This window comes from Fopius arisanus, unplaced genomic scaffold (assembly GCF_000806365.1).
Source record: "Fopius arisanus strain USDA-PBARC FA_bdor unplaced genomic scaffold, ASM80636v1 scaffold00002, whole genome shotgun sequence".
Classification (NCBI taxonomy): domain Eukaryota; kingdom Metazoa; phylum Arthropoda; class Insecta; order Hymenoptera; family Braconidae; genus Fopius; species Fopius arisanus.
The window spans coordinates 2,233,081-2,261,023 of NW_011887741.1; the positions used below are offsets into that span (position 1 = coordinate 2,233,081).

The window sequence follows — 27,943 nt, forward strand, 5'->3', positions numbered from 1 at the left end:
AATGAACGGTTTTTCATTTTTCTGGCAAATTTACTGAGGGATTGAAGTGAAAAATCATAATTTTATTTACCAAATTATAACTTTTTTGTATTTTGTCATTGTTTAATGAATCACGAACATACAACGTGGTGAAAATATTTTTCTTCATTTTTTTATGAATTTTTAAGAAGAACCACAAATTGTAGTGAAAATGTCTGAAAATGATGGCACCACCACAAAATTTCGTGAGCCGTTATTAAATACTCATTCAATCCCATCGATAATTTACCAGAAAAAATGATAAAACATGCACTCTGGCTATATAAATATCTCTGAATTTACGACAGTTAAATTTCAACCAGAGAGTACTTGCAGGATGAATCAAGAGTACCGAGAAAGTACTCCACAAAAAATTTCCACTCTTTAATTCAGAGATAAGCCTCAAAAATTAACTCAACTTTATCACCTAAATCCGTTACGTTTTACCTCTTCTCTACTGACTTGAATAACTCAAGGAACATCTTCTGGACTTTCCCCTTAACCCAGATACTCCTCGTATTTACATATTGCAACAGGAGAAGCTGTGAATTCCCATAAAAACGAACGGAATTACCGGATTGCCACATTCTCGATTGAAAAATCCCCAAAGAATAAAAGTTCGTCATTACTCCGTCATAAACAGCGAAAATTTAATGTTCCCCATGCAAACAATAATTTAAACATATTTTTATCCTCGATCTCTGGAATATTGAGGACTCGTTACGATAATTTTCTCGAATTACAATGATTATTGGCTAGCAGCGATAATGATCGTACATTGGTGGAAGCACTTCTCATTCCATTTTTATTTAACTGGTCTTTTTCGTTTATTCTGCCCCTGTCTTTCGTATCGAGAGAGGACGAGTTTATATTCCTGGGGGCCACACTCTTCTGCACGTCTCATGCTATTTATAACGCGATACAGATTGTACGGAAGCCGTATTTTGGGCCCAGGACTGGCCCCGCCCGAGAGGGCCTGTCGAGGAGTAAAGGAAAACGCAATTTTGTAATTACAGGGTCGCGGATCCTCTGCCATCCATATGAGATTACGGTCGCATCACACCACAAAATTTTGCAGACATTTTGCATTTTTTTTTATTCTGATACCACTTTTTATTTTATTCAAGCTTCGGTTTTTTATTGATCGCACAGAAAATAATTGATTTGTGCTCTTGGCATGATTAAAATTAATTTCAATTAACGACTGGGGAAAATTCTGGAATCGTATTTGAAAGAAAAATTTAATTAAATCCATTGCAATTGTTGAAATAGAAATTTTGGGTTTTCGTTTATTGATTATTAAAAATAAATTACTAGGTAATAAATAATTCGTGATAATAAATCGAACGAGGACAGAAAAAATAGATCAGATTAAAATAAATCATTCGAAATGATTGAATATTAATTTTTATCTATTAAATTATTCAATCAATGCTTCGCTGAACTGTCGAGGTTGATTTCAGTCCTCAGTTCAAGATATTCTGTCCTCTTCGGATTATTAATCCCTGCAAATCCGAAGTGACACCCCAAAACATTCCACTGGCTCTTGCGGTTCCCTGAGCTAAAATCTCTCCACTCGATGATAACACCGAGTTTCGAGGAACTAATCTTCCATTTGATTTAATCCTCCATTAATTACTTCTTACTTCAAATCCATTAACATAAAATCGTGGATTCATGTGAAGATTACGGTAGAGTCCATGTCACAATAGAAAATAAAACATTGTCTCGAGTGAAATAATTAAATAAATTCGAAGATTCAAAACTTTGAATTCGATTTCAATTTCTCTCTGTATGATTTCCAGGGATTTTCACAGTTTTGTTAATTTTTTAAATCATAAATATTATTATTTTATCATTTCTATGACTTATGTTCCGAAAATTCTAATCTCTTGAGCACAAGTCAATGCCCTAGACCTAGATTCAATAGAGGTGGAATGAAAAATAATAACCCATCAAATCCTGTCAAAACGTCAGACATAAATTTTGAAATAACTAAAAAAGTCACGTTCCAGTGGTTTGAAATCACGAAATCGTATTGATCGAATCGTGAAAAATATGCAAATGCCGTCTTATTGAATATCTCTGGAGGAGGCAGGAGATGAATACCTGGTGTCTGTCATTATTTCAAAATACTTCTCACACGTAATTACAGGAGGGAATGAATTTTTCATGTGAATGGAAACGATGACCTGAAAAATAATCCATGATTTTTTTCCGTCACCCGTTATAATTGCCACTGTGCGATTATAACATTTTGGCTGCACGAGAGCCTCTGATAAAACTCGTCCCCCCAAGGAAAAGAGGCGTGGAATTGGTCACTGACGAAAGTCAGCTCCAGACGACTTGAAAACTGCATCACGTACTTATTAACCGGAGTTGTAAAAAAGTGTGGAGATGTCCAACGTGGAGTGTGCACGTGTTTGACCTGCTTCGGGGTCATTGAATCGTTGGGAAATTGATTTAATTTGAGTACAGAAGTGATCAAGTCTAATTACTCGAATTTTTATTTTTTTATACACTTTTAAATATCGAATGTATCGAAAACTACTGATTTTTTGGAGAAATCCCAGAGGAATTTTTTGTTGGAAATTTTATCAACTACAATTACTGTCCCATATGATTTTTACCTGCAATCAATAGTTTTCCAGATAAATTGATAAAATTAGAGGAGTAATAAAAATTGTGAATTCGACTTAATTGAGACGAATCGAAATGAGTCGAAATATCTCGAGATCGAGTAGGTAAAGCGAAATTTTTCTGAGAACCTTTTCCCTAGCTTGGAATGAGACCTACAAAAAAGTTCTTAACAAAAATTTCGCTATCTCCCGTAGAGGCGGAGAAATTCACGGAAAAGTTCTGAGTCGACTCCTTTCTTCACCTTTTCACTTCTGAATTTGTCTCATTTCAACTCGACAATGCAGAATAATTCACGTGCTCAATGCATACGGTAATTGATTCTCCAAAAAACGTGATTATTGGCCTCGAAGATAACCACCAAACAAGGCCCTGAAACTCGTTCTCCCGGAGGGACGAGGTGTTGATCCGACAAAAGTGAGTTTCGACCGGCAACACTAAAAGCACATCGAGTACTTATTCAATAATGTAATAAAAACGCGTGTATGTATCGTACTGAGCACTTGCACGTAGTTGACCTCGTCTTCTGAGGGCAATGAACGGCTTCCCAATTGGTAAATAAATCCACTGGAAAGCCGCGATGATCAATGGATGTGACGAATTATTTTGCTAACGGTCGCCTCTTTTTGTGCTCCTGGAAAGCCCATACAGGTCTCTTCCTCCAGTCAATACATTGATTCTTCATTGATTCATTTCTCCCTTGATTTTTTTATTCATCTCCAAGACGATTCGAGTACTCGATTTAATTGATAACTGAATTTAATTTCAATTTAATGCTGATTGAAGATTCAAAATCGAAATTAAATTATTTCAATCGAACGAATGGCAATTTATTTCTATTCATACTGAAGATAAAAAAAAAATTCAAATTCGAAATATCATTTCACTTCATCAGGCAGAAGATTCAGTTAAAAAATTTGTATTTAAAAATTTTTAGAATCTGATTGAAGATTCAAAATCGAAATTAAATTATTTCAATCGAACGAATGGCAATTTATTTCTATTCATACTGAAGATTAAAAAAAAATTCAAATTCGAAATGTAATTTCACTTCATCAGGCAGAAGATTCAGTTAAAAAATTTGTATTTAAAAATTTTTAGAATCCCTTAATCTCACTCCAAATTCAAGTTTTCAATATTTTCGATAAATTTTCCGACTGAACATCCGGATCTCAATCAGATCAATCGCCAAAACATCGATTTACATCCATCAGTATTAAACTCCCTAAAAAAATAAAAATTCGAAATTTGACATCCAGATCCAAAATAATTGTTTTAAAAAATTTGAACGTTCGAAATGGAAATGCCTTCGATAGCCAAAAAATCAATTAATGTCTATACTCTAGCTATTCCTCCAGTAATTTATTTCTTTATATATAAATTTGACTAACAAAAGGTGGTCATGAGGATCGACGAAGTGGATCTCGATCTGGTCGCGCGTGCTGGCACTCATATGTGCACACCAACACCAACTCCATCGCTTTTTTTACCTATTTTTTATTGAAATTGTGTGGGTATTTGTGTATACACAGGGGCAGAGCATCTCCAAGGCCAATGGTGGAGAGTAAAACCCGTAGTTCGTAACACGGGTAGCTCTGGCTTACGGCTTAAATCGTATTAAAGGCACGTCCAGACTCTTCGTAGCTACATGGGGGCTATATACGGATTATACAGGACGCGTCCAAGTTTAAGTGCCCTCTCGGGTGCTCTTTTTAATGCCCATTTCAACGGCCCGTCGTATATTTCAGGGTCCATCCACTACACCGTGAATTAAAGAGAAGAAAAATTTCATACACACCAAAGTTGGTTTTCTCCTTGTTCTACGGTTTTCGTTATTATGGCTATTATTTTTGCCAATTGATTCTTTTAATGACCACTTTTTGCTTCATCTTTTGGGGAAGGCTTTTTCCATTATTTGATTTTTTTTTTTCTTTACTTTTACGAGATTTTGGTCATTTTTGGGCGGTGAGAATTTTCTGGGAATTTTTTCATTTTATTTGCGCAAAATTAAATTCAATTCCATTCAATTGGGGGAATCTTTCATTAATATATATTACTTCGTCGATATATCAATTAACGAATCGTTTTAATTCTCGATTTTAAGGCCCGAGGGGTCCAGTCCCCGGTTTTTACCTCGAAACTCTCGCTCTTGGGATCTAGTTTTCTCTGTACGTGATCTCGTCGATTTCTCACGGACTATTGAATCATGGATTCGTATAAATCACACGCGTAATCCCATTCGATCGACATCTCGAAAAAAGCGTAAGCACCTTATGTATGCGAGTCCTGGAGATTAAACAGCAATTTGAATCGGATGCGGTCATCGTCTCTCATTCATTGCGTAAACTGGGGATTTTTTTAGAATTATTCAGTATGAGATTATTTCCAGAGAATTCCGAGGGAATTCCTTTATCATTTGACGTTTGAATAACTTCCTGCACTTGATAATTTCTGGAAATTTCTCAGTCATATGAATATTTAATTATACGAGCTTGATTGCAACTTTAACTCGAACCTTCGCTAAATTTCTCTTTTATCATCAAAAGTTCATAAAAAAATAATAATATTTAACCGAGTATTTTTAAAATAAAAAAAAAATATTTCCAGAGAATCCGCGATTCGATTTTGATACATCAGTGGTCCCTTCGATTATGAAACATCGACTGTTAATTGTTTTCAAGTGAAAATCAATGAATAGATGATAAATGTTGAATATTTATTTAACTAAAAAAATTTCTGGTCTGCTATCCTCGAAAGATAATTTTTGAGAGCGTAAAAAGGAAAAGGGAAAACGAGAAAGAGATGATAACGAATGAGGGGGGATGGGCCAGAGAGAGATGGTGAAAAAGATAAAAAGACATTGGGAACGATAACTGGATAGTGAGAGGAAGAGGAAGACTTGGGGGCAAGTGGAGAACCGGTTGTGAGGGTCAGAAAACTAATGGTCTGAGGATCAGGAAAACTACTGAAAATCGAGTTAAATGTTGACCGAAGAAGTGGAAGTTCGAGAATGAGATGGAGATAATAATAGAACTTCTCCCTGAAGTAAGGAATTTAGGGGGTGGGTTCACTTGGAAAGAAGTGGTTCTTGGAATGTTTTTCCCACACGTAACCGCTTCGAGAGGAAGAATGGAAAATACGAGGGGGGAAAGGCCATTTTTACGATTTTATTTTTCTAAAGGGGACAAAAGCCAGAGATGCGACTCTTATGTACTACATGACTTGAATACCGGAGCGAATGTTGCGACTATTTGAAGCGGTGGTCTCTGAAGGGCTGAGGAATTTCTTAGGGTTCCTAGAGGAAGATGAAGCGGCAGGTATCTAGCCTAGGAGAATTTTCAAATTTTTTTCATGGCGGAGGGGCTCGAATACTTGATGGAAAAATTTATATTCAATATATATCAAATATATGGCAATTCGGAGGTATATAATTTTGATATATATATCCTATTGACCTATTTTAATCGTAATAATATGTCATTTTTGGAGTATATTCTTTTCTGGGTCAGACATTTTTTTGTATGTAGAATTTTTTTGATTTGAAAAATCGGGGAATTCTAGGAATTCTTGGTCACAAGTTTTTTTTTTTATGAATATTCATGGTTAATGGAAAATTAATTAATTTCAGTTGTCATTCCGCAGTGGAATTTTGGGGATGGAAATTTTACAGACATTTTCACGTTTTTTGGACTGAAAATTGGTGAGGAAATTTAATGGGAAATGGAATTTCTTTGGCGGTGGAGAATTTTAAGGTTTTGGGAGTAGGAAATAATTAGAATTATTTGATGGGAGAAATTACCCATGGAATTGTTGAGTTATTATTCGATTTACTTTTGAGACTAGAATAATTAGAGACCCTCATCAATGTACTGAGCATGCGAGAATTTATTGAAATATTCGGTTCGTGTTCTAGTAATATGCATCAAGATCGTCCGGAGATCCCGCGGTAGATTTAAAAATAAATAAAATAGGGTGTGGAGGAAAACTCGAGAGTCAAGAGCGTAAATTTTCTTCGATGAGAGAATCTCAGCGGGAGGTGGGGCACTTCGAAGAAGTGGATGCTGGGTGGGAATTTTGAAGCTCTTTCCCACTTCACACCACTTCCATCCAAAAAAACAATAATTTATTTCTTCTAACATTAACTGGTGATTTATCACCGACTCCGAAGAACAATTTTAATTTTTTTTTGGTTTTTCTTCAAAGATTTTTGGAAAATTTTTTTAACGACCCCAGAAAATTTTCCGGGGAATAGAAGATCCTCCAACGGATTTTCTCTCTATAAATGGGCCGGGATTCTGTAAAGATCTTTTAAAAATCTTCAACCCAAAAAACCGTCTACCAAACGATTCACTACAGAATTCTTGGAAGATATATCTGAAGATTTAACCAAGATCTTCGGAAGCGAGAAATTTTTCAAATTACGAATATACGAGGATCTTCACAAAAAGCGGCTTTTTAAAGATCTTCAAAAAAAAAGTTACCTTTTAAAGATCTTCAAGGACAGAATTTTCGGAAGATATCTATGAAGATTTAACCAAGATCTTCAGAAGCGAGAAATTTTTCAAATTACGAATATACGAAGATCTTCAAAAAAAAGTGGATTTTGGAAGATCTTCAAAAAAGTGACCTTTTAAAGATCTTCAAGGACATAATTCTCGAAAGATATATATGAAGATTTAGCCAAGATCTTCAGAAGCGAGAATTTTTTTTAATGACGAATATACGAAGATCTTCAAAAAAAAGTACCTTTTTGAAAATCTTCAAAAAAAAGCGGCTTTTTGAAAATCTTCAATAAAAAAAAGTTACCTTTTAAAGATCTTCAGAAAGAACGGAATTCTTGGAAGATGTATCTGAAGATTTAACCAATATCTTCAGAAGTGAGAAATTTTTCTACGCGTAAGTGATCGCTTATATTTATCCGGTGACTCGGTAGCACGCGTGTTGCGCGGTAGCGATTGCGCGTAGGTTGTAGCACCCCGGAGTGGTCCTGGACATGGGACCACTGGCGATGGTGAAGCGTGAAGAGGGACCAGCAAATCACAAGAAAAAAAAAACTAAAAAATAAATAAATAAAAAAAAAGAAAATGAGAAGCACGACGAGTTGGGAGCTCAGTACCAGTGAAAAAAAAAGGAACAAGTGAGGCACATGAAGCAGAGAGAAAGACAGGAGGAGAAAAGGCACCGGATTGAAATCGTTTTGGGCCCCTCACCACCCCGTGAAATTCATTTCTCACCCTCGAAAACTCGTTAGACAGACAATTATCTTCAAACGCAATTTATAAGACATATTTCATCGTCCTAAATCTCGAGGGTGAAATAAGAAAAAAAAAATTGCGGGGAAAAGTCCAGAGTCGTCGGCAATTTGTCAGGATATTTTTATAATTCCTTTATTTTCACCAAATGATGGAAAAAAAATGTGGATTCGGGACGAGGAGAAGTAAAATACGATGTAAAAGGAGAAACGATTTTAGCTGGTTCGGTGCCGTGTTGGTGAGATTTATTGACGGTGAAATTTGCATTTTAAATACGCCAGGGAGGAGTGGGTGGAATTTAACGTGGCTACCTGAAAAAAATATTTCCACCGTAACATTATAGTGCCCTCGGCCATTTCCCTTTGTCCAGATTTTTTATTTTTTATATGTCTTTCCTTCGCGATGGCGACCATCTTCGATAAATTCGTCCCAACCGCCTGTTATTTTCTCGACGGTTTATCCTCCCGGGGCTTCATTTTTTTGTCGAGACTCGCCTCGAAGACGCTCTCTTTTTCCAGCTTCAACCGCCCATCATCGTTCTGGAGATTCCATTTGAAGATGCCCCAACAGCTTCAAAACAAGAATTAATGACGAAACTATAAAAATAAAATCGGGGCCCGGGCCCCCGGAGGATGTCTCCATTCGGATTGATATTTTTCCGTTGTTTTTCCACTCGGAAAAAATTCCATTTTTCCTAAGAATCGATTATGTTTTTATGATAATTATTGATGGAGTCAGATGATAATTAACATAACAATCTTAATTGACAAAAATAATTTTTTTCTGTGTGTCGAGTGGTGGAAAATTCGAAAGGTCAAGTCGTTAACTCAGGAAATTAGGTAGAAAATTTTATTTTTTCCGGAATATTCCCGAAAATAGATTAATTTCTCTCAATTTACGTTTTCTTTAATTATATATTTTTTATGGAGAAAGATGAGAGCGAAAAAAAAAGGATCTTATGAAAAAATCGGTATCTTCCTTCAGTCCCAAGATAATTGCGGAAAACGGGCCTCAATGTAAGAGCTTTTTGATCTTTTTGTGAGAAATTTCTAACGATATTTCGCAATGTAATGGATGAGGTGGATTGGTCCAGAGGCCGTCGCCCTCTGGCTCTTCATCCTCGGCTCCTCGTTGTCCCGAGGCTGATGTACTTTCTTCTTCGATTCTTCTCGTACTCTCCCCCTCCAACTTGTAATCTAATACTCAACCATAACTTGCAATCAGAGGGCAACCAAATCTCGGTAATTGACGTAATAAAAATGAATTGCGACGGAAATTTCGATTTTTGAAAAGATGAATATTTAGATTGAACGAGTTATCGGAATTATTATGGCAGTGGGAGGTGTACAGGCAACAATTTTCCCTCATTCGTAATTCAATTATGGACATTAAAGCCCAATTGAGGCATTTTAATGTGTGAAAAAAATATTGAATTTAATTGAGAGATGAAAATAGGTTTTTTTCATTGTGGTTAGATGGATATCTTCCATCGTGAAAATTCTCAGGAAAACTCATGAGGTCTGAGTAGCTCCTCCATTTTCATGCCCCCCTGATACTTTTTTGGAAATTGCGAATTTTCAAATTCCACTGAATCCCTCCTCGCCTTTCATGCTCCCCTGATACTTTTTTGAAAATTTTGAATTTTTCAATTTCAGCGAATACCTCCTCGCCTCTCATGCTCCCCTGATACTTTTTTGAAAATTTCGAATTTTTTAATTTCAGTGAATACCTCCTCCATTCTCATGCTCCTCTGATACTTTTTTGAAAATTTCGAATTTTTCAATTCCAGTGACTACCTCCTCGATTCTCATGCTCCCCTGATACTTTTTCGAAAATTTCGAAATTTGAAAATCCAGTGAATACCTCCTCGCCTGTCATGCTCCCCTGATACTTTTTTAAAAATTTCGAATTTTTCAATTTCAGCGAATACCTTCTGGATTCTCATGCTCCCCTGATACCTTTTTGAAAATTGCGAATTTTTCAATTTCAGTGAATACCTCCTCGATTCTCATGCTCCCCTGATACTTTTTCGAAAATTTCGAATTTTTCAATTTCAGCGAATACCTCCTCGCCTCTCATGGTCTCCTGATACTTTTTCGAAAATTTCGAATTTTCCAATTTCAGCGAATACCTCCTCCATTCTCATGCTCCCCTGATACTTTTTTGAGATAGCCCGTGCCCAAATCTAAAACTCAAAGATAATAATAAATAATAATAACAGCGATAATTCCCCCATAATTATCTCCCCCGAAAAATGACCATTTTTTTTCACAACCTTAAAAACTCTGAAAATACGGTACGATTTATTTATCTCTGTGGGCTATACTTGTAGATATAAACGGTGGAGAGAACTGTAGAGTACAAAGAGAGAAAAAAAAAACGATATGGAATGAAAGTAAAAGGAGAGATAATTCTCAGCAGGGGCTGGTGGTTAACCAAAGGCGTATGTCCGGGCTTTGAACCCTTGGAGTACCACAACTACTCATTGGCCCTCGTCCTCATCACATTCAACATGATCTCCAAGATGTCCAAGCTTCCGTGCCAAATCCGGTTGCTCTCAATAACTTTTGTTTACGGAAGTCCATAGAAAACACGCACTACTGATACAACAATCTCGTTAGTCGGGTTTATATTGTTTTTTATTTATTTATCATTTTTCTATCATTCCAGATTTTATCGGATTGAAAATGTAGGGCGATTCTCTTGCTGCTCCATTTTCGATTTCTGCAGGAAATTTCTGGTCGTAATGTTGATACTATATTGAGCATAATTACATCATTATCAACAATAAATTATTGACAATACTTTATTGCCTGGCTCGTGTAGTAATTGAGGGTAATTGTAATTTTTTTTTTAAACAACTCTAACACAAGTATTTTTTCGGTAAACAATTTTTTAGAAAGAGTCACATGTAAATGATGATGATTAAGGTATGATCAAGCCGGGGCCCTAAATCGGCGTCTAACGGTGTCCCTGGCCCGCCGCTCGCTACCGACCACACGTATATTTCAGGCCCTTGGGTCGTTGACCCACGCCATTACCCTTTCTTTCCCTTTTTCGTGGTTTCCTCACAAAACGAGTGGAAAGCCTTTTTATTTCACCATCCATTCAGCCTATCATGCCCAGAGTTAATCGAATTCTTCGTGAGTTTCGAGTAATTTTTTTTTGGTTGATCGACACGACCTATTGTTTGACCTATTGACCTTCACAATTTCCAGAAAATTTTTGAGTTTCACTAGCTGATGGTACTTTGACCTCTACGTTTGACCCACACCATCTCACGGTCATTTTTGACCTACACATTTGACCCTCATGACCTCACGGCAGGTTTTGACCTACAAATTTGACCCTCATGACCTCACGGCAGGTTTTGACCTACAAATTTGACCCTCACGACCTCATGGTACTGGTTGTATCTCTCATATTACTCGATCGAATTCACTTATCTCGCTGTCAAAATATTCCACGTAATGATATCTATCAAATCGAATCGCAATAACTCGACTTGTTTTTTCGTAATTTCATCATTCTTACTCGTATCATTGAGGTTCAGTTATCGGTTATTTCTTGTCGATTTAATCGGCCTTTACGATTTCACGAGCGTTTCAGTTTTTTTTTTTTTTTTTCGCAAGTCAGGACGCTGAGACCTCAGGCTCCCCCTGGCAACTGGCAAAAATTTAATTACCAAAATGATGATTAAACCATAAATTTGGAGCTCACCTTGGGGAGGACGTGGAGAAGAGAATGAGCTCTTGAGACAGGTAGACCCGGAGGGGGCAAGTGGAATCGAATGGGAGTGTCCCATTGGAAGCAGAGAGATGATAAAAACCGGAGGAAGGGGAATACCCGTTGCACTGACCGGGCTTTGAACCCTTTCCTGTGGTAAACAACAGGTACATTGCACCCTGCTGCGTAATTCGTAAGTACACCAGGTTGTGTGAGTTTAACTCCTGGTGTGGAGGAACCGCAGTTTCACAAGTAACGGCCCTTTACGTACCTCTTGTCAATTCTCATGACGTACCAATTGACATTCATGGAGAAAAAAAAATATATCACCGTCGATTGAGATGACTTGACGACACCTCATCCTGACATCTGACATTTTTTTTTTTTATCTGATTCTCATTCGCTTGGAGACGTGATCGAAATTAGTGCACAATCCCTGATAACCGCATTCTATTTTTGGTGGGGATTATTTCTGGATTTTGGGGATTTGTGTCAGGATGACGTATCGACATTGACACCTTTTTAATCGATTCTGACGAGAATTTAGCGTTCGGCGATTTTATCGGTTGGGAATATATTGCCGTGTATTTTTATCTCAGTTGATGGATTTTTGGAGATCAATTCCGCTGGCTTTTTGGGAAGTCGTAGTCTCTCGATGTTCTTTTTTTTTTCATCTTCTGGCGAATATTTCAATTTTCAGAACTTTCGATTTCGATAGAAATCCCACCCGAGGTGCACATGCTATTTTTCAATACGCCTGCAAAGAAAACTTCGTGATTTGCTGCCTGAAAAGCAAAAAGAAAGTGAATCCTTTCCGTACTAGGGTGGAAAGTAAAAGCTTTCCAACCTTGGTGGCACCTTTCCACCTGAGGGCGATAAGTACTCACTTTCGCCCCGCTTATCACGGACCCCTCTGCCATTTTTCCGTGTAGACGTGTGAAAAAGTCACTTTCCCGCACGCCGTGAGGAAATATATTGATCGCAACTCGTGCAGAAAGTTATTTCTGGCATGTGGGATCACTTTTCCGCACTTATGAAATATACTATTTTTCCATGTACATCTCAAGTGTCTTTCGACACGCATATTAAATTCGTCAAAAAAATACTTTTCAGGCCTCATGACATAAATTACTATTTCCGTGATACATCTCCCATGTCCGCGATATCCAGCGTCAAACCGCTTTCTGCACGGAATTGCCCTAGAATTCCGGGGAGAAATGAGCTGTTGCTAAATTGACTCAGTCGGACATTAGGATATAAAGTGCCATCGGTTGGTTGGAGCCACTTGAAAACAACTAAACAGAAAGTTTTGCTCTACGTGTGTTGAGCCGAAGTACCATGAGCCGCTACGACTGCAACACCGACCCGTTTTATCTTTCTCATTGAAAACCAGCCGTGACAAATTTTATGTCCTCCCGCTCAATTTCGGAATCCGTAAAGTGCCCTTGACGGTTGATAATCCCGAAAAATTCTTTTTCGATGGCCTTGGAGTGACTTCAGACGGCTGACCGATCACTTTCGGGGGGGATTCCCAGCGCCAAATCGCGGGAATCAATTTTTCATTGTCTGTGATTTTGTCAATAGTTTTCTGATCGCTCTATCTTCTCGGCCGAGGTGACTTCGTGACTCGTCTAGGGACAACATCCCCGTTACCGACTTGTCCTGCAGTTCTGGTAACTGCCGCACGTTGCGCTGCCAGGATTTCAGCGCAAAATCGAAAGTTCAAGGGTTTTTAGCGCTTCAGCTGCACAGAAAAATATAATTATATCAATAATATTTCAATAATTCCCAGTTATTTATCTAAAAAATAGTGCATTTTTGGCGTTTTTTTTTTCGTGGGCATCGAAAAAATTTTTTTCAAGCGTAAAAAAAATATTTTTACACTTTTTTCACTCTAGGTCGAATTTTTTGATATTTCGTGGGAAAATTTCTAATGGATCAAATTGCAAAATTGATTTTCTCATCGGTCTGCGAATTTTTATTTTTTTCAAACTTAATATTATAAAGGTGAAGATTCTATTTGTATTTTCTCCTCTAGTTTTATAAAAAAAAAACTCTAATTCCATAAAATAAAGAATTTTAACGTAATTCGTTGAAATTCGAGAGGAGAGTTTAAAAAATGGGAAGATATTTTTCAGAGTACATGAGATTTTTGACGTCGGTATCGAGCGGTGATTTTCCGAGTACATAAAAAGCTGTACGCACGCGTCTAAAAATAATTGACTACTTGGCGTTGCGCCTTAGCAACAGTCGCCGAACCGCTGCATTATCCAACAGCAATCATAATAATAATTTTTCTCATTGATAAAGTGTCCCTGATCCATTGATATCCAGTTACTACCCCGGAAAAACTCTCAAAAATACCGTATACCACACGCCAAAGTATCATTTTAATTCGAATGGAGCCATAAAATCCCAGAGAGATCGGAGTATCGCTGAGTGAAAATTGCTCCGGGCTATTTTTTTTTTTATCTCAAACTTAATGGGATTTGACGGAGAGGTACAAGATAAGGGCATGTGGAATTCAGGGAATAAAAAAATGTTAATGCCTAAGACGAGAGGAGCCTCAGGCATTTCGACAGAGACTTTGTTGCGATATGTCCCCTTCAGGGCTATACATTATGTATTATTATGCAACATGTACTCCTCCATTTTTTAGATTAAAATCAATTCCCATTATCGCTCTTCGTATGAATTCTACGATGTGCAATATTTATTTCAATTTTCATGATTTTCCATTGAATTTTTTTCTTCATTTTCAAGTTCATCTCATTTGAATTCTAAAAATTCAAAAAATAGAAAAAATTTTTAAAACCGCGAAAATGTGGGAATCACCGCGGGAATCGGTGGAAGCTGCAATTTATTGGGAAAATTTCCCCTAGGGGCGGGTGGCGCGGGAAATTTTTGAAAATTCAAAAATTTCAAACGTTTAAAAATGAGAAAATGGGAGTCAATTTGATTGAAGTCAAATTAAATGGGGCAAGAATCGAGCATTGAGGGGATGACTGATCGGAATTGAAACGAACGAAAAATATAGGGGAGTGCGGAAAAATGTGAATTTTGGGGAAATGCCTGTGGATTTAGTGGCACGTGGCCAATCCGGTGCTCTACAATTATTTCCATCAATTCTTCAGGTTAAATAGACCGTGAAAGAGTCCATTGTCTTCAGAAAACGCATGGACACGTATAAACAGAAAAAGCACTTGCGGTTGAGAGGTAAATGAATCACAAAACCTCTCACCGACAAACAGAGTTAGTAGACATTGGGCGTTGACCACAGGGCATAATATTTTTGCTAGGTTGAAATTTTTTCGGTGTAATTTATATTCACCTTGAGGTTTTCTGTTTTATTTACATCTGGGGGGGGAGGAACACTCCCCACATTTTTATGTCATCATTTTCAACTATTTTAATTGAAAAATCAAATTGATCTTTTCGTGTTTTCAAATTCAAACAGAAAATTCATTTCAAAGTAATCGATTTTTTTTTGATGAAATTTTTTTTAGAAATAAATTTTGATCTCTACCATTCAAATCTTCAGTTGTCCATTGACTCAATGCAAGTATGCAAGAATACTTTTTAAATATTTAAATATTGAATTTTAGCGGGAATATTTAAATATTGAGAATATTTTAATCTCTTCGGGGGAAGAATTTTTAAAAATGTCACCCCATCGCGATCCCTTGGAACGGAAATTGAAAACCCTTAAATATCTATTTCCCGAGAACTTCTTGCAACCGGGGAACATCGAATTTATTCGGTTTCTCTCACCCCATCGCCGGATGTGAAATCCAATCCCGTCCCTGTGAAATCAATATTCAAGTAAAAAATGGCAAGTATTTGTCTCTATCACCCCTCAAGCCCGGGAAACCTCCGAATTTCCATTTCCTCCATCCGAAACATCAGTAATCCCCTAGATAATCCCGTGTAATCCGTTACGAACATTGAGTATTCATAATTGTTTAATGTGATTAGAATTGAGGGATATCTTGTCTGATTTTCCCATGACAAATCGATTGGATTGAATCTATTAAGAAGTTAACGGACGAAAGGAATTATTTATTGAATCTTAAATGTATTAAATGTTGAATATTTTTTACTTGTCCCATTTATCTTCCATTTTTTTAATACTCTCATCACAATTCAGGTCCAAACGAACTTCAAAAATCAAAATTACTTGATTTTTTCACGTCATTTTTATTCATTTCCTAATAAAAATTTATTTTCAATTTATACTAATTGAAAAATTATTGAAATGACTAATGAATAATACTAATAATAACAATAAATAATTCATAATGATTAATTTTAAATATATTTCAAATTAATTTATTTTTATTATTAATTTTGATTTTCAAGTTTTTTTTTTATTAAAAAAAAAATTTTTTTTGTAACCGCTCTCCCCCATTCCTCTCCCTCCCCCCTCGAATTACGTGGATTTTCCTGCAGTTACAAAAAAATCATTGTTTATAACAAGTAGTCATTTTTTAAAAAATAAATAATGATTTTTCGCATGAATGTCGTCATCCCGATGAGTTTCAAGGCCGAATTCGACGGTTACGCCGCAAAGATCGTTGGCGTCTGTTGCCAATCGCCATTCTGCACCCCCCAAAGTACTAAAAATAATAAATAAAGATGAACATTGTTGACTCCAGAGGTATCGAATAAAGATGGACAGAGATTCGCGAGAATCGAGTGCACCTGCTGCCCCGGCGTTGATGTTCTTGTATTGGTTTGAGGTGAAACGGATCGAAAAAGAAAAAAAAAAAGAGAAAAAATAAAAAAAAATAAAAGCCGAGGGCTGGAGGATGGAAAAATGAAAGGCAAAGGGCCCAGTCAGCCACTGTGCACAAACTCTCTTGTCCCTTTTTATATACCTGTGTTGCAACGATTCTCCAGCACCTGCCGTCTCAATTTTAACCCCCTCCTTCCCCTGTCCCCCCCTCTTTCCCCTCATGTACTTGTGATTCAAGATTGCCCCACTTGTGAATCACGGTATTGCCAAGATGTCAGATAATGAGGGTAACATTGCACGCGAAATTGCGCGGATAGGGAATTGTTTTCGTGAGATTTGATGAAAGGAGAGGGGGGTAATCTAAAAAAGGGGGTGTGGGGGGACTGATTGATGAATTTGGGGGGTTTTCCGGTGAAAATATATTTTGGGGTACAAGTAGAAAGATGAGGGGAATTTTTTGCGCGGATGTCGGTAAATGTGCAAAATATATTTTTATTGACTAATTAATATTAATATATTTGTTTATATTAATATATTAATTAGACGCACGTATATGTATTTTTATTATTTTTCTTTAATCCCTGAATCTTCATGTTTCGATCCTGATTAATCCTTGATAACAATCTTTTAATAATTAATTTAATTGTTTATTCGTTTTTTAAAATTGTTTTTCATTTTTATTATTTTTATCATAGATTTCGATTGAAAATTTAAATTTTCACGTTTCGAAGTGGCCTATGGAAAATATCGGAAATTTTATTGAAGATAAATAAATTTTTTCACTGATACCTTTTGGGCCCATTTTGGGACTTGTGGCTTCTTTAAAAAAAAAAAATTTTCCCGAGGGGGAAAAATAGTTTTGAAAGGCCCAATAATACCCAAATTATTACCTACCATTTCTTCTCCCGTTTCTCACCGACGAAACTGTTGAGTAAATTCTACGAGAACTATGGAATAGAACAGTTGCTCTTCGTGCCTGTTATCAGCAAATAACACCCAGATCTGGATCTAGGTGATAGTGGCCTTGAGTCCCCGCACTGCCTTCACAATTTTTTTTTCCATTTATCTATATGGGTCTTAGCGCTGCAGAGTGAAAATCAAAATGACTGACATTTATTCTTCGTATTTTTTAATAATTTTTTATCAAGAACAATAGCATTGTATTTGTTTCTGTGTTAGTTATTTCATTTAGACTCTCTTATCACTATTATTCTTATAATTATGTTACTTCTAGACGTGAATTGCTTACAATGTGTAGCTTAAAAAGAAAATATGAAAATGTCTAAATTCACTGGATTGTCACTGCACGGCCGGTGGAAAATTATTTAATTTTCTTTTATATCTCTCATTGCTTTTATCAATTACTCCACCCATTCATCACACACACACACACATCTGTCACTCCACCTCATTACCATAATTACTTTCAAATCGTAACTTTACACGTAAAAATTACACACTAATTTAATGTTTACTGAGATCATACTAATACATCACAGGGTTACATTTATTTGTTTTCATTATTTTTTTTTTTGTATTTCTAGGCTTTTTCTTCCCATATTTTTTGCTTATTCTCTACTGAAAAATTTGCTTGTGAAGAAATTAAACCCTTCGACTTTTAAAAAAATAAAAGCACTACTATACCGATAAAAAAAAGCTCAACGAATCCAATTTCTTTCCAATTTGGTTGATTCGAGAGATAAAAATCCCTCAATGATTAACTCTGACTCAGCGTAATTATAATTTTTATTTTTACAAAATTTGATCGAACACGATTTGAGGAACACGAGGGAAAAATTCATACGATCAATAGATTTCTCCCCCTGAATTTCGAGGATTGAATTTAATAGAACAATTATCCCTCAGCAGTTTGTACGTTTTTTTTTAAATCGAAGAAATAGCTTGTAACCACTAGTCGTATTTTTTGACTATAATCTCGAAATGAAGTAGAAAAAAGTGAAAGGGAGGAAGGGGATGAAAAGGTTCAAAGGACAGGAAATGACGCAGAACTCGAAGGATAGCCGAAGTTGTGAGATAATTCCGAGATATTTTTGCACTGAGAAAAATATTTTTTTTTGCCAAATATCCGGTCACCTGAGAATTGCTCATAGCTTTCAATTACGAGAATTATATCGCCCTAAAGACCAGATTTAGCTCTCAAAAGTCAATTATAATTTTCGGGGAATTCCCTCTGTAATTAATGAGATATGAAAAATCTTGGAAATTTATCAAATAAAAATATTCCAAATTAACGCATGCAATTTCAACACTCAATAATTCCCTGTATTATTTTCCTCCTATTCGAAATATCATTCAATTAATTTTCATACAAAATGAATTTGTCGAAAAATGTTGAATCAACAAAGTAATCATCAGATAATTCAGCGGGAGGAAAACAAAATTCGAAACGTAAATATTCCCCAGAACTAACCGACCACTTGACAAAAAAAAAAAAATGTTTCTCTCAGTGTGAGGACCAAGGATTAAAGATAGGCAAAACTCTGGCCAAAATTAATTCTCCTGTTGTCAATATAAATTCGTTTATTCTTCGTTATTACTTTTTTCACTCAATCTTTATAATAAATCATGAAAACATCTTTAATATAGTTGTTCGCTTAAGTAATCTCTCCTGAAAGAGAATTGGGAGAAATTCCTTGGTCTCACAGGTGTAATTAGGAAAGATAAATGAATTGAAGAAGCAGAAAAGAGGGTAGTGATTTGGCATCGGCTGTACTTTAGTGGATTCGTACAGGAGATCAATGCTTAAACTCTTGGGTAACGTAGAATAAGGGCTAGTTTTTGGGGGCTCTGTAGGAAATCGCTGTGATGACCCATCGGTATTTGTTTATTTTTTTTTTTGTCTTTGACGATTTATTTCTATCAATTCGTTAGTACGATATTTTTTTATTGAACTGTCTTCGATTGTTTAGGGCTGAAGAAAGGATCATCCGCGGAATTGGGAACGTGGCTTTGATAGGCCAGTCCCAAACACTCCAGCCTTCCACTATTCGAAGATTTATTTATCATTTAATCACTGTTTTTCTTGATTTCAACAGTACGTAAAGTAGTACGTGAAAATCGATAATCCCAGCCGGCTTATTTCGTCGATATCTCCGAAATTACAGCATCTAGAGAATAACGGTGAAGGAACTTTTTGTGGAGTGATAAATTCTCCGCAAAAAATGTTCCAACACATTTTTCCGTAAATCACTTCCTTTTCGAGATACTCGCGATGAAAGCCGGGGAAAAATTCGGAAAATTCTCTCGATGATCAATTCATTGTTCTAAGAGGAGTAAAATTATCTTGACAATTTTTAACGACCAAAAAATATCTTTTGTGTGATTTCAAAAGATCCCAGATATTCATTCCAATGATAAATCTCATCAAGAGACAAGTAGAAAGATATTTCGACGAAAAATCGAGGGATTTACGTACTAAATCATCAAAAAATCGTCGAAAAAATTGATTTGACTCAAGAAAAACAGAAAAATCAGGAACAACGGATAATACACATCCACCAACCATCAAATAAAACCCAGCGAAAGAAATGTCCTCGGAATTAAAAATTCAATCTGAAAATTCCCGAAAAAAATCCATGAAAAAACGCATTAACATTAACATCTCCAACCCCAGGAAATTCTTTCTCTGCTACCGATTGTCACCTCAAACGCCGACAGAGGCCCCTAGAAAAAACATATACTCTGTTCTTAATCCTAAATTACACCTAGACTTATCTAAACTGACGTGTGCGCCTTTACGCTGAGCGTTTCCTAGATAAATCTGTATTCACCAAATCGCGCACACCGACGTAAACGAATAAAAAAAAAAAATATGTGTAAATATATTACAATAAATTTCGACACATGTCATTTTCATCTAGTATCTCGCTAAGCCTAACGATAATGAGTCCTAATTATTTTCTTCATTGCTAATTTCCTTTTCTCAGATAGATTTTCCAATGAACTCGCCATTTTCAAATTCACAACAATAACTCGTCGGAAACAATAATTGTGACGTGTCGAGGGTCTAACGTATCATCAAATTACCCACCAGAAAAGCTGATTACTTTGAGAATATTCTCACGCTTGTACCAGTTACTTGCGCCAGTGAGTCACGAGATAATGCCAATACGCAATAGGACAGAAAAAAAATTAATTGATAATTGAGGGAATGACGCGTCACAGGCGGATAAATCTACGTGAAGATAATGGCACAGCCAAAGGACTCGGTGGAGATGTCAATCATTCACTAATATTCCATATTTTCGGTCTAGACTGACAGCTCCACCTGAATAATCATTTTTTTCAATTTTTTTTTTTCATTCTTTCCTCAGTCAGTTTATCATGAAGAGAATAAGGGATAGGAATTCACGCGGGTGAAGAACTTATTTAAGATTTAAAATTAGAAAAATTTCTTGAGGCCGATGTGGATGACAATGAGGAGTAAGTAAAATAGGATACGTAAAAAACAACGGGATGATCGGTTTAGCTGCGTATTTGACCCGCATTGCGGGCAATTTTCTCCGGTGGCTCCACAATTATCTTCTTTGTACCGATCAGCGTACGTTTGCGACTCTTCATGAAGTCTGAAACAGAAAAAAATGAACGAGTGATTAGAAATCGTTGAAATATCATTGAAATATTAAGAGAAATTCATAATTTATTACGAATTGTAAAGAAAAATCATGGATCTCATTTGAATAAGTCAGGATATCCTCTAGGATTATTAATGGACGAGAAATCCATTATCTGAACCATCTGTCGTGCAAATTAATTAAAGGATCGATTCGAATTTTAATCTGGCTGAATATTTGTTTATCGGCCATCGAAAGAGTCGACTAATGGTTTTTTTTTTAGAAGGTCGTGTGGCAGGGGTAGAAATGATTTGAGGGTGACATCTGGTAATTTTTCAACCCCTGGACATTTTTCTCGACCGTATGGCCTGCACCCTGGCATGAAGGGAATTCTCTCTGGGTCCATTTACCCCTAGATCACCCATTGTCCTTTAATATTTGCATTACACCCCAGAAGAGGTAGATTTATTTCACTTCTGGGGTGCTGATCTACCCCAATACCCCATCTGCATCGAATATTTTATTTAATTCCCTGTGGACTGTCGATTTCAGATGAATTATTGCACGAAATTGATGACTGTGAAATTCCCGGAAATGAGAGAATTCTCCCTTTTTATTTTTTTTTTTTAAATTGAATATTTCAGAATTTTCCAGAAAATTTTAATTTATTGATTAATTAATTATTCTTTGAATAGAATTTCGTGTGATTTTCCGGAAAAATAATGAGGATTTTTTTGCAATTGAACTAATTGTTTTGTTCTTGATTTTATCATCGATTCATTAATTTTATTTGGTAGTGGAAAATCGCATATTCCCTTGAAAGGCCCTCTGCCAATAATTCAGAAATTCCTGTCTTCTTGCGGATTAAAATAGAATTCCTAATCAACTTGTTGTTGTTTTGATCGTCATCATTTTTTTGTCTGTTTTATTGGGTTAGAAATCTATACTCAAGTTATTTTCGGAGCGTCTTCAAAACCAAGGTCAGATGGCCAAGTCCGTCTTGATAATTTATCGAGGGCGAGTGACTCCGCACACATTTACACCCGAATAAAACGTAAGAGTTGCGGTTGGTCAGGGAATTCTCGAGGAATTCACCCGAATTTTTCCAGGAAACGGAAAAAAATTGATGGGGGGATGCTGGGGTAATACAGACAGCCATTAAAAATTATTCCATTCGCAATTTTCCATATTTTTCTATATTCAAAACGAAAACTTTCTGTTTATTAATTAAACAAACTAAAGCAAAACTAAAAAAATTATTAGTTACCCAAGAAATTTTTTTCTCCCTAAGATTTGAACTGGGACTGGAACTGGGATTTTTATTATATTTTTGTTTTATTTCATTACTTTAATTTGAATTAAAAAAACGTGTCCATATTACCCCAGTTTCCCCTCATGAATTAATTAATAATAATATAAAAAAAATCATTCAAGGATTGAAAATAAAAGAAATTTCTGAGACTCGACATCAGAAATTTCTGAGGTGATTTTTCGGGACTTTAATTTTGGTTCGATAATAGGATAAAATTGGTGAATGAAGATTTTGGGTTTGAAAGGGACATGAGTGATGGAGAAAGCGTGAAATAATGATGCGGGACACCTGGGACAATTGGTATTACGGAAGCAATTCCATATGGGTCACTCGAGTTTCAATCTAAATGCATTTAGAGGAAGGCCATCCAACGGTTCTTCAAAAGAATTTGCAGAAGAGATGCGGGCAATCAGCTGTTGCAAACCAAAGAAATATTAACAAAAGGCTATTGACTATGAAAGGGGAAAACGGAATGTTCGTTAAAAAAATTTTCCGGATTGAAATGAGAAAATTTATTCAATTCCATTAACCAATGGAATTTCAATGTTTGAAATTAAAGGGATTGAACAATTTTATTTTTTAAATAAAACAGAAATTCAGAGAATTATACAAAATTTTTGAAAATTTTCCACCAATTTCTGATTTTTCAATCATAAATTGTCTTGAGTAATACAATAAAAATTTTCCATATTTTTTTAAACATTGAAAAAAAAAATAAAAATACGAGTTACAAATTTCTCTACTCTTCATTTGAATTTGTATTTATCATCCCCAAAAATTTTTTTTTTATAAAACCCGATTACTTCTGAAAAATAAAAAATAAATTAAGGGAATTTTCCACAAAGTCTGTGAGAATCCTCTGATTTTCCTCGAATGTGTTATCATCAATGCTTTTTATGGAAAATAATGATACGAGATTTGAGTGGAATATTTCTCCTTGTGGGGGGAATTTCGGAAGGGTTTGTAAGCCTGTGAATAGTCTGTCTGTGCACAGCTGATGCCCGTATGCACGTGGGGGTGAAAAATACGAAACGTCAGTGAAGCGTTGAGCAAACTAGAATTCACAAGGGTTTCCCCACTCGATCCCCAACAGAGAAAACGAGGGGAAAAGCAAACGTCACCCCCCCTTGCCTCACAACAGCTGACTGCTTTCTCATTAATAAAAAGTACGTTACGAAAAATTCCGTGCATACCCATTGCCTCTCAAATCCTACGGATTTCCGTCTCATGCTTCAGGAAAACTTGTTCTTTAATATTCATCAGTGATTTTTAAATTTTTTTCAGGACATAACTGTCAACGGAAAACTTTCACATGAATTTATTCAGGCAATTTAAAAAATTCACTGATTTAGATTTTTTATTTTCACTCTCGACTTCTAGAAATTCAAATGAATGATTGGAGTCATTTTTTTTTTTCAGTGCGAATTAGAAATTGAATGGGATTTTTTTATTTGATGGAATTTTTACAGTGTTGATTGGGGATTTTTTAATTATTTTTTCAAGTCTATGTAAATTTTGAATTTCAGTTGAATTATGTCACGAAATTTAATGGAAATGAAATTTATGGAAATAATGGAATTTTCCGGTTTTTCAGAGGAAATTTTAATTATTGAATTGATTGAAATTTTTCCGGTGAAATCGAATTCCGTGGGATTTTCCGGAAAGTTCATGAATATTTTTTAGTAATTGAATTAATTGTCCTCAATTTTATGAATCTAACTTTCTTTTGCACTCAATAAAATTAGACTCAATCCTAGACTGAATTCATGTAAATATCAATTAAATTATTCCTCCGCAATAAATAAAAAAAAAATCAGAAATTCCCAGAAATCATGAAATTTCCGTTTCATTCTTCTAAAAGCAATAATATTTTTTTTTCAATTTTCAATTACCCAGGAAGAAAAAAATTACCGAGGAAATTGTGACAAATTAAAATTACTCTCATTTGATTTCCCAGAAAATTCATACATTTTTCAACGAGCTGTACAATTAGCCCTGATTTTTTTTAATTTCACTTCTCTCTGCACCGAATAGAATCCCAACGTCTTATTCACGTCCTAAAATAGTACCTCAGTGGGTGTTAGTGCAACGAAGCGAATAATAACGACAAAAATACTCTCACTCGTATGAATAGATGCTGTCGCATTATCAGCGCATCATGGTCGCAAAAAAAAAATCACTCCATCTTCGATAAGAGAAAAAAAACAAGCAGTGATATTTTTCGTCGCGTGCATACGACCTTCGTAAAGAGTGAAATGTAAATTCGAGATAACGCATTTGACGAGTAAATACGGGTGTACGTTCGTAGTAGTGAAGAGAGAGACATATTTAATTAACATATTCGAATAATTGAACTCGATTTTCGTGACGTCATCATCGCCTTTGCAAATGGCAGAATCTCCAGGACAAAATCCAAGAGGAAAAAAAAAAATTAAAAACCCCTATCAATTTTTTAAATTAATCAGTCTATTTTTGTGGATTAATTCCACTAGAAATTTCCCATGATTTTTTTATTTATTGCGTTGATCAGTTGATTAATTAAATCTGAGCAATCATTTTGTATTTTTTTTGTATTTTATTCATTCCAATATTCGGATATTGATATTCAGCAGTTTATCACATCCCAAGAAAACTTTCTCCATTGATTTCACTCCCCACAACGATAAAATGCATCAACAGGGTTATCGCAAGGTGCGGTGTAATGAAAATAATAAAGAATCAATAATCAAACATGAACTCTCGGCCTGCATCTCGCAATCCACTAGTATCAATTCGCAAAAAAATTTATCAACGAATGATTGAACCCAAACAACAACGTGTCATTTACGAGTTCGAGCTTGTGATTTCTTCTTAAAATGACGATACGTGCTCTCACAATTCTGACGCGTTTGCATTTGAGTGCAATGACTGATAGAAAACATCCGGCATTACTCATTGCTTTGGGCAAAATCCCTTGTTTTTTTTTCCCCCAAGCAATGCCCAAAAAAAAAGAACCAAATTCTACCAAGGAACCGGTGGTAACCAATTTTTTTTTTATTCTGGAGTTAATTGCTTGGCATTCGTCACGTGTTGAGCTAATATTTGCCGCTTGATTTCATCGATTTAGTGATACGCAATTAATCAGTCCCAGTGAAGACAAAAAATCAGGATAACGAATCATAATATTTTTGAAACGTTATCAGTGGATTTAATTCATTTCCGGGGACTTGCGAATTTTTTCGCGAATTAGACCTCCAATTTTTAGATAATTCCACAGTAATTTAAATGAGACTGCAATTGAACTGGAATTCCGTTGAACATTTAATTTAAAATTCCATGATTTTTTTAAATTATAAAATAACTCCTCTAACAAAAAAAAAGGCTCACTTCTTAGACCCTCGAGTTTTTGCTCAATATCTCGGAAACCACTCAACCAATGAAAAATTTCCTTAGAACCTTTTCAGTAGAGTAAACATATCTCTACAAAAAGTTTCAACCAAAAAAATTGTCTATCTCCCCCCAATCCCCGGATATTCTCAAAACGACTGACCCCGACTGACCCCAATCCAAAAAATCGTGAAATATCAAAAAAATTACCTGTGATACTGCTCTGTTTCCTCGCAGCGACGGGTAAGACCGGAGTAGTTGGTTCAACATTGACCCTCTCCTTCCTGTTATTCTCCTTGGGCAATTCCTCAGGATCTTCACCAATGCCAGGTACCCTGGACACCTGAGGTGGAGTTTTCTCCGAGGTGCTCTGAAAGGGTCCATCAGTAGCCATGGGTGAAACACTAGCTCGTCTCTTCCACCCGGGACTATCATTTTTCCTAGGCGATGACTCTGTACTTCTCCTCAAGTACGGCATACCCCTCAGCGCATAAGACTCCTGTACCCCTTCCTGTGGCTCAATCACCTGCCAATCGTACCTCGAGTTGTCAGTTGGCATCTCCAAACGAAAATCAAAACCCCATCTCTTAGCATCCATAACGGATTGTTCCTTCAATTCTCTCTCAGCAAGCGCCCGCGCCGCTGCATGATCCACCGGTCCAAACAAATCCCGTCGGACTCTAGCCAACGCATCCCTATTAGGAGTAGCCCTTTTTCCACCACCTAAATTCCTCATCTCACTCATCGTCCCAGGATTCATCACTCTAGCGCTCATATTTCACAACTGCACCAACAATAATTCCGCCAATTAATAAATCTCCAACCCCCAGACACTTCACCAACAATTCACCGCAACCGACTTCATCGGTCAATCGTTAACTATTTTTATTTCTCCCTAACCCCACAATGAGATATCTTTCCTGGAATCTGTAATGGAGTCACTCCAACATGTATCAACTATTCCAATTCACTAGGTCTCTCAATTTTTTTTTTTTTTTCTCCTTGGCAACGCAGCAAATACGCCTTTTCAGACGATGAAACACGATGCGGAAGAGGTTAACTCTCCATTTATCTGAATAGTCGAGTTTTTTTTTTTACTGAGGTTGAATTTTTTAATAGTAAAACTCCGGAGTTACTTGGAATCTAGTATCACTGGGTCAAAAGTCCCTCAAATTCTCTCTCTCCCTCACCAACACAACAGCATCAACTCCCACTCTCCGAGGTTCTATCTTTTTTTCTTTATGTCTCTTTCTCTCTCCTGGCAACACCGTAATAACGAGAGTTCCCCCAGAGTTCGTAAAACGGCGGGGCTTTCTCGATATCCAATCCGGCAACGTTGCACGCACTTGCGTGCTCCAGAGGAGGAATGAGTTGGTTACGTGGTATTCGAATGGTAGACGCTGGTAGCGGGAGTGAAAAATCCCCGTCCAATAATTAACAATCCGCACCAAAAAAAGATAAAAAAAAAATAATCAAAAAAATATAATGAACTCACAGCACCGATTCAACCATTAATCCACTCAACCGTTCAATTATCCAAACGGATTATTGCACGTCCCCAACACCCAGAGCACGTGATTCGTCACTGAGCAGACGCCACTCGTCAAATAATTCCTCTTCCCGCCTAAACGACAGATCACACGATAAATCCCAAATATCGAATGTACCACTTAAACACTTCACTTCGTTCACTCATACGTCTGTCTCCATCGGCCGTTACACTGGGTTAGTGATAATTTTATTTTAAATAATTGTCGAGTGCGCAGTGGTTTTGGTAGTGGGGCGAGCAATGAGAAGAAAAAAAAAATTTTACTTCGGAGAGCGCGAAAGAACGTAACGCACGTGCGAAGCGCTCTCTGGCGACTGAGCGACGCGCCGTTGTGTGTGCGCAGGTCCACCCGACGATCGGTTGAACGTCGAGTGTCATCGGGTCTCATCGGGATAGGCTCGGGGTGGGGTTCGCTGGGAGGGGGGCTGCAAAGGGGTCCGTGGGGGGCATGTGTTTTTCAGATGGTGGGTTTCACTCGGATAAAGTCCCCGTCGGAAGAGGATCTTCGGCAATCCCCCACTTCCATTTTAAATTACGAGTGAAACAGCAGGGGGAAGGGGTCAATCCGAAGACTATTCTTCTGCGGTGAGGACTTTACACTCGGCTTCTCGTGTTAGTTTCCATTTTGACTTTGGCCAGGAAGGGGGGTGGAGGGGGCGCTTTCCCCGCCTTCTTTGTCCCTCGCCCACAACTTTTTTACCTCCACCCCTCCGAGCCCCCCCCCCTCCTCATCATGTGCCAGTGCCCGCGTGTCCGACGAAATAACCGCCACTT

The 27,943-nt window shown here is 36.6% G+C and overlaps 1 protein-coding gene across 1 annotated transcript; it reads right to left on the reverse strand.

Moving 5' to 3' along the window:
• Positions 1 to 17,720: 17,720 nt before the first annotated feature.
• On the reverse strand, positions 17,721 to 27,498 carry dap (dacapo). The gene is made up of 2 exons (XM_011306008.1): positions 25,831 to 27,498; positions 17,721 to 20,954 (listed from the first exon to the last, which is right to left on the reverse strand). The coding sequence occupies exons 1-2, from the start codon at positions 26,393 to 26,395 to the stop codon at positions 20,854 to 20,856; spliced, it is 666 nt and encodes a 221-aa protein (XP_011304310.1). The 5' UTR covers positions 26,396 to 27,498; the 3' UTR covers positions 17,721 to 20,853.
• Positions 27,499 to 27,943: the final 445 nt, after the last annotated feature.